This window comes from Zonotrichia albicollis, chromosome 3 (assembly GCF_047830755.1).
Source record: "Zonotrichia albicollis isolate bZonAlb1 chromosome 3, bZonAlb1.hap1, whole genome shotgun sequence".
Classification (NCBI taxonomy): Eukaryota; Metazoa; Chordata; class Aves; order Passeriformes; family Passerellidae; genus Zonotrichia; species Zonotrichia albicollis.
This window is the reverse complement of record NC_133821.1, coordinates 63255547-63268626: the sequence shown is the minus strand read 5'-3', so window position 1 is coordinate 63268626 and position 13080 is coordinate 63255547. Positions and strand designations below refer to the sequence as shown.

The window sequence follows — 13080 nt, the reverse complement described above, 5'->3', positions numbered from 1 at the left end:
AATTAAAACAACAAATATTAAATGATCCTCAACAAATATTAAATTTCACTGAATTTTTTTTGTGGATTAAGAGATTAAGAGAGGCAAATTTACTTTCTTGGTACAATTCTTATGAACTCCAGGAACAATGTTCTAAGTGAGCATACTGTCGCCTTCATGAGGTGGGTTTTTCTCCCAGAATATGTTAATATTAAACAGTCAATATCAGAACCTACTCTGTTTCACCTCTGTTGTGAAACATGGAAAGATGACCTGGGATTTGGCCAGAAGCACTGTGGGTGTTCATATTTGCTTCACTGAGTATTTTAAACAAGACTGTGATTTTATTTGGTGAAACTAAAAAAAAATATCAAATCCAAATCTACAAAACATTTGTCAGAAGACTATTGCATTGATTTTGCATGGCAAGTGTCTGGCAGCAAGGAGGTACCAGAGACAGTTCTCTGAGAAGCCTCTCACAGAAGCTTTCCCTATGTCCAGTGGAGCCAAGGCCAGCCAGCTCCAAGATGGATGCGTTGGCCAAGGCTGAGCCTGTAAGCAGCAGTGGTAGTGTCTCTGGGATAACGGATTTTAAAAGGGGAAAAAGTTACTGCACATCAGCAATTGCAGCCAAGAGGGGAGTGAGAAATGTGTGAGAGCAAAATCCCACAGGCACCAGGGCCAGTGAGGAAGGAGGGGCAGGAGGTGCTCCAGGTGCCTGAGCTCAAATTCCCCTGCAGCCCCTGGTGCAACCATGGGGAAGCAGCTGTGCCCCTGCAGCCCATGGGGTCCATGGTGGAGCAGAGACCCACCTGCAGCCACCACATGCTGCAGGGGGATGCCTGAAGGAGGCTGCTGCTCCATGGACAATTGGCACTGGAGAATACACCCAGCAGGAGCTGTGGACCCATGAAGACAGGAACCCATTCTGGAGCAGATTAGCTGACAGGATTTGTGACCCCCAAGAACCTGTATTACAGACACGTTGTGTGATACACCCATCTTCAAATGTCTAAAACTCAGACATCCTTATCTGCTAGGCTTTATAGCCAGTGGAGAGGAACATGCACTCCCACAGCAAAAGGACTTTGACTTCACTGAGACATCTTTTCCACGATGAGATGCACTGACCTGTGGAATAGCCTTTTTGATTCTACTATTCATAAACAGCACTGAGGGCAATTATCTTAACCTGAAACATTGGCCAGCTGCCTAAGGCAGACGCATCCCACACTGAGTTAAATCTGAGAGCGAAATTAAGGATTCCTTTGGCCTTTGGGAACGAAGAACGCATGAAATGCACATGAAAAGACAAATAATTGTAGGCATGGACAGATATGAGGCCAAATTACCTTTCAAATGAGTAGATCCTATCCTGCTATAGCTGTAGCCAGTGCAGGCTTCAGAATCAGAACCAGAAGTTGATTAAATGCTCCTCAGTTTGCCGGCACTGGACTCTGAACTGGTGGGCAGTAGCCATACTTCTATCATTACCTAGGTTACTTGTTTTCAAATAAGTCTGGATGCCTAGGCTGTGTCTGCATACCTTTACATGCAATCTGCACAAAGGTATGGCAATAAAACCAGAATTCTGTCAAGTCTTATGCAAACACCCCACCACAACTGGACAGCTGTAAAAACATTAGTCTAAGGAATAAACTAATAAAAGGTAAAACTATGAAAAAATTATCTGAAACAATTTGCCCATGTTTTATGCCCCATAAATCTACTTGTAAAAGCTTTGTCTGAGAAACTACAAAAATAATACCCCTTGAAAATGTAAGCACTGTTCAGGCAAAGATATGTTGAGATCACTGCTAAATGCTTGGTTTGCTTTTTTTTAAGTTACAGGCCACTTCCTGGTGAAGCATTATTTGAGCTGTGTGAAAAACTCTTTTCTGCATAAATCCTTTCACTGCTGTTAAATGAAGCCTAATCAGAGTCAGCTCCCCAATGTCAGTGGTTTATTCATGGTTGATAGCCTGACTCATCAACTCTCCTGTTGAAGGCTGATTTTACAAAGAAGTCTTTTACTTGAGAGGAGGAAGGGAAGACAATTCTAGCAATTTCATCTCGGATTAGTAATGATCTCTGAAATGGCACTGCACCCAGAATTTTCTTTTAGGAATACTACGGCTCAGGAAACCTGTATCACAGAGGGTGATTTCGTGTCAAGGAAAGAAAAAGACTGGCTAGTGAGTCAGTTTTCTCACAGGCTTATTTAGAGGCAACAACAATGTTTATATGTAGATACACTTTAAATTACTTGAATAGATACTGGGCCTAAAGCAGGAACACTAATATACTTTTTCTAAAACTATGTTCTGCTGCAGGAAAACTGCTGATAACTCACATCCCAGGGAATAAGGTTGTAGAATGAAAAAAATTCTATCTACAATATCACAGCTGTGATATTATATTTGTGTCTTAGGATTGTACAGTCTTTAGCAGAAAGAAGAACAAGACTCCTACTCTAGACAAAATTAAATGATATCACAGCTTTTACAGAGATAAGTTGTTTGGTAAACAACCTATGGTATGATAGACATCATGGTGAAACAGAGTAAGAAGAGCACAATTTTCTGGGAAGTTATTCTCTATCAGATCAGTTTATACCAATGAAATAGAAACAGCTCTTTTTTTGTCAAAAAAAACCCAAAAAAACCCCAACAAACCAACATTATCCAGAAAAAATGTTTTTGTTCACTTTTCTTTGTTCTGGTAGAAAAGCAAAGGTCCCTAGTTGCTTGGGGTTTCATACAGGTGTTGCTTAATTTTTTTTAGCAGTGGCATGTTGAGATCTTTCTTAGTAGTTCTAGCTATGATTGAGCATCACACGCTTTGATATGAGTACAATAAAGCAAGCAAAGCAGCTTTTTTAGTCACCTTAATCCCTCAGGAACTACTAGATACAAAAGCTAGAATCCCTTAGTGATGGCAGCTTCTCTTCTAAACTAAGGATTCTCAGAATGCTGACAGATGCTCTGCCAAATGTACAAAAAACACTCCAGAACATTTATGTGAATCAAGCGTCTGAGACATAAAATGAGACTAGGTTGGTAAATGTATTGAAATTTATCTTCTGGAGTAATCTCCAGGAAAAAACATCTTCAGTAAGTACCAGTTAAGAAAGGACTGATAATATGTCATCATGAAGAAAAAAATCTTATGATTTTTATCTCTAACTCTTCCTTCCTGTCCATCTCTTCTAATTTAATATTTTATTCTATTTCCCTGTCACCTATGCACTGCTTTTGTCAATGCTTTTGCTGGGTCTGCATATACAGCACGAGGCTAGCATGGGCTCCTCTGGCTAATCAAAGGGCCAAAGGGCAGGTACAAAAACATTTAGTAATTAATTAGCTAACATACATTTTTTTTCTCCAGAGACCACAGTAATCTTATTTGAGGCTAGTAGGCACTCACCATTATTCCCCTTTTGTGTGAGCCAATACGGAGTGTTTAGGAAATCTTTGATCTGCAGATCACTTCAAGCAGCAGCTCAATAAACTTAGGGGATTTGTCCTTTGCCTTTAAGGAATCAACTCCATACTCTTTCAAAGCCTCTGTTTGTGGTAAGAGTTGTGCTAAGCTCCAATAAAGGTAAGACCTTGCTATTTTTCTTTCATGGGAATGCTCTCATTTTTTTTCCCATCTTGGTATGTGGTGTATCCAGCACAATACAGAAGAATGGGGGGGATAAGCAAAAAAGTTTTGGCAAGGCATACTCACCACAACTCAAATTGTTTTCTGCTTTCAGTGCTGAAGTTGGAATACTCCAGAATTCATTTTCCCAGTCTACAATGTTCCCTTTCACATCGCAGCTGAGGTTGGCCAGTGTTTGCGCATTCATGGTGAAATTCCAGAGGCGGAAGTTGTAAATGTCCCCATTTAGAGAGCTCACTTCATTGCTGTTAGAGCCCAGCACCAGCCTCCCATTTCCAGGGATAACTTTGTCATAGATCTCTGGACAGTCCACCACATGATAGATGTTTTTGGCATATATACCTACAGTGCCTGAGAAGCTGTCCCATACAACACACAGCTGTTGAAAGGTTCCTGTGAAAAACTCCGCATTTCGGGGCAGTGCATTCCTAAGGATGCACTGTGTGCCTGAGATGGACAGAAAATGGCCTTTTGTGGTCTTCCCAAAGCTGAAGAGCTCTCTTAACAATGCATCAGTGTAGGAGAAAACCTTCCAGTCGTCGTTGTCATCGCTGTTGCCCTTGGTTGCCTCAAAGCACAGTGTAAACTGTCTAAGCTCTGGCACTGAGACGGTCTCTGCCACAGACACAGCATCGATGTCAGGAACCTGGGGAATGATGACTTTCTGATTCCTCAGAGACACGGCAACTAGAACCAAGAGCAGACACATAAACTATCAAAGAAAAAATTCAACATATAGGAATAAAGGCAGACTGGCAGCAGGGGTTAAAGTAACATTCATTAAATCACACATTCATCAGGTTGTTTTTATCACTGTAATACACCAGCAGCACTCACCAAGGGGAATTTGACTTGGAAGTGAACTCAGCTGAAAATATGCAGTGGTCCTTTCAATGGCACAGAGAAGGCTGTGTGACACCCAGCTAACAACCCCCTAAGTTGTGTTAAGAGTAATATTAGGACATATTACCTATTGACCTCCAATCTGCTTCAGCTCACTTAATAAAAATTACTTAATAAAATAAAAATAAAAAAAATAGAAATTACACTTCTCATTCATCTAGTAAGGATGCATTAAGCAATGGAATAAACCAGTTATTTGAAAAACACAGTATGACGTGCTTTTAAGATATATTATTTAAATTACTTGTCTGCACGGCTGCATTACACCAGTGAATTTCAAGTCTTTCTTCTTTTAAATATTGCAATAGAAGAAAGGCCCCATTACATTCCTTGGCAAACTGAAGCCATTTGTTGCTGAATTCAGCTAATGGGTATTTCTGCATAGCATTAGGCATCTTCTCATTTTGTCTCCAGCAGCTTTCTGGTCGAATACTGCAATTGTGTGCTCATGAGTATTTCTATCCAAGCTGTTCCCTATTTACTAACAGCTGGGTCAGCAGTTTTGGACTTTGCACAAGTATCTAGACATTTCTAGTCTTACAGCAATTTATATATTTCTGTTAGGATATTTAGGCAGAATTGCTTTAATTGTTGTTAAGTATGCTCATTTGCATGGGCAAAATAACCACCACTAAATGAGAAAGTATCACATGACACATACTTTTTCTCCATAAGTACATGAATGAAAATTCTGTTCACTGTATTTCAGGGAACACTATTTTTCAAAAGAGAGTGTCAGTGTGCTCAGTTTTATTGTCACATTTATGGCAGCACAATTCTTACAGCAAATTTCTCCACAGAGAAGTTTCTGGCTACCAGACGTGCAAAGGTGTTTGGTACGGATTGCAAGAGCCCTCGGTTTTATTCTGGCTCCTCAGTTCTGCCTCAGACCCATATCTCCTGCAAATGTCTGCTACCTCTTACACATTTTCACAGTGTATATGCTGGAAATGAAACTCTTTCTTGCAGAAGGTGAAAAATAACTGCCACAGTAGTTAATTCCCAGTCTCCTCTGGGATTTATCAGTGATGTCACGACACTTACACTAATTACTACACCTATTCTCTTCTCAGATTGAAACAAAACGCTTTCAAACACCAGAGTGTGAGACCTGAGGGAAGGGTGACTGTCACACCAAACCCAGGAAAAGACACATGGTATATAAAAGATACATGGTATATAAGGATTCTGTGTTGTCTGAGGTACTGCAAATTCCCTTTGCCAGCTGCTTGCCTCAGTCACTCTGAGCTCCAAACTACCATATTCGGATATACACAAGAACATAATTTGACCAATATATTACATAGTAAAATAACATAAAGCATTGCACATTATCTGCCAACCCAGCAACTACATAATAGGAGGGAAGAGAGAAAAATACTGGGCTTTTATAAGTTACTGGATTTACTTCATAGATTTATTTTTCTTCCCAAGGGAAAAAACATGCTGTAACAATTTTATAGATAGAAAATGCGTTCAACTCTCCATTGAAAACAGGGGCATTTTTTTAGCGGGTTAATTATACCGTAAAAGCTCCTTTACGCAACATGGAAAGTGTTCCAGAAGAAGCATAAGGATTCAAGACTCGAAAAAGAAGAAAGCTTATTCACATGGGCACTATCCAGACCAGGTGGTCAGAAAAGTTATGGACCACCTGGTCACATTTAAACAGTGCAGAAAGAGAAATAAATGGGACGGACTTTGCTCCCGTACTGAAGACGTCTACTCCGTTCTGCTGAATTCATCGTACAGATTTAACCACTGGCAGCTTCCCCATATACTGAAAAGACAAAACTGACAAGTATTTTGTCCACATGGAGAAAACCGAATCCTGCTATCAATATTAAGAGTAGATCACTTTCCTGGTTGCTGTGGCACAGTCAGTCATTACACCAATGAATTTAAATGTTAGTATCAGAGAAACTGGTTATTCTCTGAGGAAGAATATACATATATTCTTGGAATACTCATCCAGGTGTTTCAGAATGCTTTCAGAATGATGCTAAATTTTTTCTCTTAGGAAAATCCCGAGATGAGCTCAGCTGGGTAGAGGATGGTGTGAATAATGCCAGGGTTGTGGATTTGATCCCTGTATGGGCCATTCACACCACAGCTGGACTTGGTGATTCTTCTGGGTGCCTTCCAACTCAAACTGTTCTGTGATAATTGGATTACAATGGGTATGGAGGTTTTTGACACATTCCCTTATGAGGAACATGCAAACATCTACCTTACTTGCATCTCACTGTCTCACATCTCATACACCCCTTCACACCCAAGCAAGCCAGGAGTCTTCTGGCTCCATCTTATAATCCCTTGCAGGGAACACATGGTCTCCTGCCAGCTGATGGACTTTTCAGTACAGTTTGTTGCTTAAAAGGAGTCTTCTGCTGTTTCTAGCTCCCCAGCTTTCATCTTCCCTGTCTCTGAGGCTGGAAGAAATGTGTCAAACTTTAATGAGGTCTGCAAGAGTCCACATACAAAGTATTTTTGGGGGTGTTTTGATACTACCTCAGTGAATTGTACTTTTACTTTGGGCCACTGCAGTCCTGTTTAACTGTATGCTAAATTGCCTTGAGCATTTCTGTACTAACACACGTCTGTTGGCTCTCCTTCCTCACCTTTTGGTGACTGACTTCTACTTACTGATGGAGTTATTACTTACAGTTAAGTGTTACTAGGAAATGATTTACCATGACAGCTCTTCAGCTGGTGTAAATTGAGATAATTCCCCTAAGACTGGCACAGCTAGATTAGTTCACTGCAGCGGAGGATATGGCCTGTCCATCTGCTATTGGTGTGTTGCAGGAGGTGGCAGGCAGGAAACACTGTGGGGGTGGCCAATTTGATAAATACAACAGAACTCTGGAAAACTCTGTTTGAAACTTAAATAAAACTGAGCAGTCACACAAAACTTGTTCTATTCCCCAACTAATACCCTCCCACAATTCACTCTTATGTCTGTCTTTCCCCACATGTATTTTGTCTTGTGTAAATGCCGCATATTAGGATGTTTGTATTACTAATGTAATTTAAAACTTCATTTCTAGATAGCAAATCGTGTGTCTTTGAATGGCCTTTTCTTTCCAATTTTGCATTACTTTCCGAACTTCAAAGCAGAACAAACTAATTTTATTATTATATATAAAATATCGTTTCTTAGAAATGGAAACAAATATAACAGCATTCCCCTAGTTCTGGGAGAAATGAATGCTTTTGCTGCCATGTCACATTTTTAGTAGTTAAAGATGGTGTCGGCTTGAACTACAAGCTTTGAAACTCCATGTGAAGTGAGGGGGTGTGCAATTTTTCACATGACGTGAAGGGAAGGGGTGTGCAATCTTTTGGATGGCTTTGGAAACTCTTTGCAAGCACAGCAGAGCATAGCACAGGCATCTGCCATTGTCATTTCAGTGTGTGTGCACATTGATGTGCTATTTTCCACATGCATTTATAACTTGAAAGGAACGCAGTACATTATGATCCCTTCCCCCAGACTCTTTTCTGTATCCATTTCCAGATTAAGTTTTACTATGATCTTTGTCTGTAGCTATGTTCTGAAAGTAACACAATTGCACAACTGTGAGCAATCAGTAGAATAAAGTTATAATTTGCCCTAGAAGAATGCAGACAGCTCTCCCAGCATCCAGAGTCAAAATCAAGATGTCAGGTGAAAGTTACACATTTGGAGTTATGAAACCAAATGAAGCCAGTCTCAACCTAGGTGCTTAACAGCAAGCCTTAACACAGAGCTTCTGAACTAATATATATATGAAACATTAAAATATAAGCCACTGGCGAAGGTCTTTGATACTTTTACTGACACTGTAGAATAGCCTTCGTTTTCAACATAAAAGGCTATGTTCCAAGACTATTTAATTTTGATGGTGATATCCACGAGTATAAGGTACTACTCAATTTGGAGGTAATAGTCTTGCTTCCATTACATACATTATTGTATGTATATATACACAAAGGGCTCTCTGCCTATATTAGTGGACTTTTCTTCTTATTAAACACAGCTGAGGTCAACATTGCATCTTTTAATTCCAATTGTAACTCATCTCTTACAGTGATACTTAAACATTAAAGTATTAAATATTTTGCATAATCTGACTGCATACGAATTTTTTTTATGATCCACTTGATTTTACAACTTCTTACAATACAGCAAGAGTTTTGTTAATTTCAAATAGAAAGCCTTTTCAAATAGAAGCCTTTCAGAAAATTTGCTTTGACTTTCATAAGAAAACAGGTGCTCCTACAGTTATTACTACATTATTTTGTCAGCATGAAAGGACCTAGTAGAGAGAAGTATTTTTAGCTTCCCTGTGACGTTACCTTTTTTTTTTTCAGGACTGCACACAGATTTTGATGACATAATCATGCCTACTTTTGTCTTATGATTCCTGGGATTTACTATCTTAATTATATGAAATGTGTAATAAATATTTTTAAATAATCATGAGGAAGATGTGCTTGTGACTGAAGAGAGAACAAGCAGAACAAACTAATTCACCATAACCTTGAAGTGGAATGAACAGTGAGCCACACATGGGGCCTGGCAGTGACTGTCCTAATGCCCTTCATTACCTCACTGCCCTTTACTGTCTAGTTAATTCTAATTAATGCTCCAACCAGAAATTATTTGTAGACTTATCTTGGGAAAAAAGCATGAGTGTCTTTTTAAAACCTTTAAAACCATTGTTACATTTTAGGGAAGGGAAAGAAAGGTCAAGGAACTGGGATGACAGGTAGCCATTTTGCAAGGCCAGTTAATCCCAGGGAGTTGGTTCCAGAGGCTGGATGAACTCTGAGAAGTTCTGCTTTCTGCACAAACTTCTCCCCACTGCTGGGAGTTACACTGGGCCACAGGACCAGGCTGATCTTTCTGGCTCAACTAAGTCACCTCTCATGCTCTCCTTTAGGTTTCTCTGTCCCTCTGCAGGTGTGCTGACCTGAAAGACCTATCCTGCTTCCAAATCCTCCAGCATCACTTGGCAGGGAGAGAACTGTCAGGCCTAAAATGTGAAAGGTTTTTCTAACACACTTCTTGTCGTGTCCTGGAATAAAATAATTTTGATCCACAGAAAAATAAATTAGCTAATAAAAGATACAAGATAACCCTGTAAAGTGCAGCCTCACCCGTTCTCTTCTTATGGAGGACTTGATTTCTTTGGGAAGTCATTCTAATCCTTACAGCACATTTCCTTATAACATCTATAATGAGATGAAATGCTTTGGACTTACTTACTTCGTACATAGCTGGCATTAAAACCTTTCTTTTGGATACTGAAGTCGCTTTTAAATGACACAATCATTTCATTTCCAGTAGAATTATAGGATAATCCTTTGGCAGTGATGCCACAAAGGTTCATTGGGCTTTCTCCATTGTCTAATGTCAGTGAATCATAAATGCAGCCCGGAGCTTCTTCAATGTCGAAATCAATAAATGTTAGCTGGATGATAAATCCATGAGGCGCTCGGATGATCCACCTGCACGCTTGGCTGTTGGGATAGTCACTGGGGAAGCATGGCGAAGTGAAAACCCCAGAGGGGTCAGTCAGCACAGTCCTACAGTCATAGCATCCATGAGCTGACAACGAAAACAGAGAAAAGCTGGAGGTCAGGCAGAGATGTAACTTAAGAGTAAAGTAACCATCAACACAAGAACTAAATGTATGTCTGTACATAAAAATAGAGGTGGGAGGAAGAAGGGCAGAAAAAGGCCTTGTTTCTAGTGGGGAAAATGTTGGAGGAATAGCATAGGAAAAGCATATTTTATGTAAGAAATCCTATAGCAAAGAAATATAAATTATATTGCTAAACAATAATTTGTACACATGACACATATATATATTTACCATGCATATTGGCCTGATAAAGGCCAAGTAAAATCAATGTTTTTCAATTCAGAAAGGCAAATAGTAAAACTGCAACCTCTAAAAAGATGATTGGTATCATTCACATTTTTGGCTGCTGGTCTGAGTGTAGGTTATCCCAACAGTTCTATGACATGCTGTTGTTTCCAGAGAAGTGTCCCTGGAAAGGAGCAGCACAAGACTTGGGCTGAAGAGCAGCAGAAGCAGCAGTCCCTGAAGGTTAGTCATCTGCATTTCCAGCTGATGCATTCCACATCATCCAGAAGGGTAGCAGTGAGCTACTGGCTTTTGAATCAACAGTAAATTACTGTGTCCTTCCCATGCTGACTCAGCTCCATTGACATACTTGTGGCAGTCAGGCTTTAAGAAATTCTTACCCTATTTGTCATACTCTTTTGCTCACCTGCTGTGTTTACTCATGAGAATTTCAAGCCCAGTTAGTGCCCAGGGTTGGATTTCTTGTTTGGTTAACATTTGCTCATTTATCATATATTTACTTAGTGTATTATATGATATAATTACCGTGAACTGCCTGCTGCTGAAATCTGTAACAGTTTGCCAAAGCAGCACTGAGCAAAATAGGTGGGAGCTGAATATCACCAAGAGATAACCAAGGAAACTAACTGGCCTATTTATGCTGAATTACTTTGCAAACATTTCATCAAGCCACAACCCCGTGTCAAATCCTACAAGGATGAAAAAACATGAATTATTAGTTGCTCAAACTAAAAACAACCTAAAAAGTTGTTGAGTGTAAATTACATACAGAATAGTTATAAAATAGGAATAAATGCAACTAATTTGTCCAAAGAGCCTTTGATGTTTCTTTCCAGGGAGGGTCCTTGTATTTTTCAGTCACATTTAAATGGTGTTTGGCCTGAACAAATGGATCCTGACTCTGTGAAGTTGCATGCCAAAAATGCAGTTTACATCTGCAGTTAGAATTTAGAGGTATATTTTAAATAGTTTTTATAATTTTTATGTGCAAAGCATGAATTCATATGGCCCCAATGAGGTAAAGAGATTGTCTGGGCTCTCAGAGCCAAATGCAGGCTCGTTACACTAGGAAAGCTCAGTGGGACACTAATCTGTTCAAGTGAGAAAAAAATGTTTTCTGAAAGATTTACAGGTAGCAGTGGGAAGCAGAGGTGGTCCTGGAATTCAAAAACTTGATCTGCGAAGTACAAACAAAAGCCTATCCATTTTTAATTTCCCTGCAAATCTTTACAGTCAGAGGACTAGGCTCACCTGCCCTGCAATCCTGGTATTCCATTTATTAACCAGAGAGGGAATATTTACTTATTAGTGATTATAAATCCTGCAGTTGTACAAACAGATGACATCTTCATCCCGTGGATTTTGCAGAGGTAGGTATCAGCTTTCAGAGAAGCACCTTAGACTGAGAAGAGGAGGGGCAGGAAAAGCATGCTGTGTGCCACAAGCCACTGCAGGCAGTCTCCCAGCCCAGGCCAGGGAGCCCCTACAGGGCAGAATCCCTGTAAGAGGGCTCTGGCTGGAGCAGTCTCCAGCTGGAAGGCTCCGTGATCCAGGATTCTGATTGCCAGGATGAGGGCTTACAGGGGCTGGGGATTTGGCAGCACACCTCACTCACTCTCCTTCTCATTCCTGCCAGAGAAAAAAATGACACAGAGCTCTCTGGGCAGATGAGAAATTTCCTTGCGCACTCAGATGGACCTGAAGCGAGGGACTAAGGTGTTAAGTGATGTAAATACATACAGGAACATAGGTGTTAATGTACACTGGTTAATGTACACTTGTGTTAATGCACACTGGTTCATCCCAGGACACCTAAAGTAACCTTAAGGGCATTATAAGACATTGCCAAACCAGAGAAAATATGCTACTTGTCAGTAAAAGTGTATGTCCCTAATTGGTAGAATATTACACTCAGCCTGAGACTGGAAAAGTCAAATTTGTCCATCAGAGAGAACTCTGATGTTCTTTGTGTTTATTAATTCTATTGATCATCAGCAACCAAAACCAGGACTCAGCTTTTCTATTTATCTCTCTCTCCTGAGTATTTATCATTGTTTCTGGGCTGTGTAAAAAGAAAAAATACTCTTATCCCTGATGTCACTGTAAATATTAAAACATAAATGTTATTTATTATTTTTTAATAACTTAATTTTGCAGAAATGTATTCTCACTTTATTACATCCATATTGTTTTGTTGATTTTACAGAAAAAAAACCAGGTATTTTCCTACCCTAAATTTAGGTAGGAAAACAAGTGCTTGAAACTTTGCATGCACAGAAGAAACAGATTTGGTAAGTAAAATGGTTGGGTTTTTGTTTTAAGTGGGTTGGCTCCATTTTGGTATAGTAGCTATTCTGCCCATGACTGCAATTTGAAGGAGAAATATCCTGTTTTCATGCAAATGTCCACAGTAGTAAGTAAAAAGAAAAGAAAACAAACAACAAAACTATATATAAACAGAATGGCTTAAAATGGAACGTTCTGCACAGCTTCTCATGAGACAGTTATTTTTCTATAAACATCACCTATTTTACTCATTAAAGAGAAAAATTGCTGTGGCAACATTAGGCTGCCAGCCAAAGCTGACAGATATTTTGCAATCCCATTGGCCCAGAGCTGTGGAGAATGAATACTTGTTGCAATACACACCACA

The 13080-nt window shown here is 39.6% G+C and overlaps 1 protein-coding gene across 8 annotated transcripts in view; it reads right to left on the bottom strand.

Annotated features, from left to right (window-relative positions):
* Window positions 1-13080, bottom strand: part of ADGRG6 (adhesion G protein-coupled receptor G6) — a 110636-nt gene that overhangs the window by 58810 nt on the left and 38746 nt on the right. For all 8 annotated transcript variants that reach the window (XM_005490256.4, XM_074537650.1, XM_014269320.3 and 5 more), the window contains exons 3-4: window positions 9803-10144; window positions 3712-4332 (exon numbers count right to left, since the gene is read on the bottom strand). In XM_005490256.4, the coding sequence (XP_005490313.1) occupies window positions 3712-4332; window positions 9803-10144 (963 nt within the window). The remainder of the gene's footprint in view (window positions 1-3711; window positions 4333-9802; window positions 10145-13080) is intronic.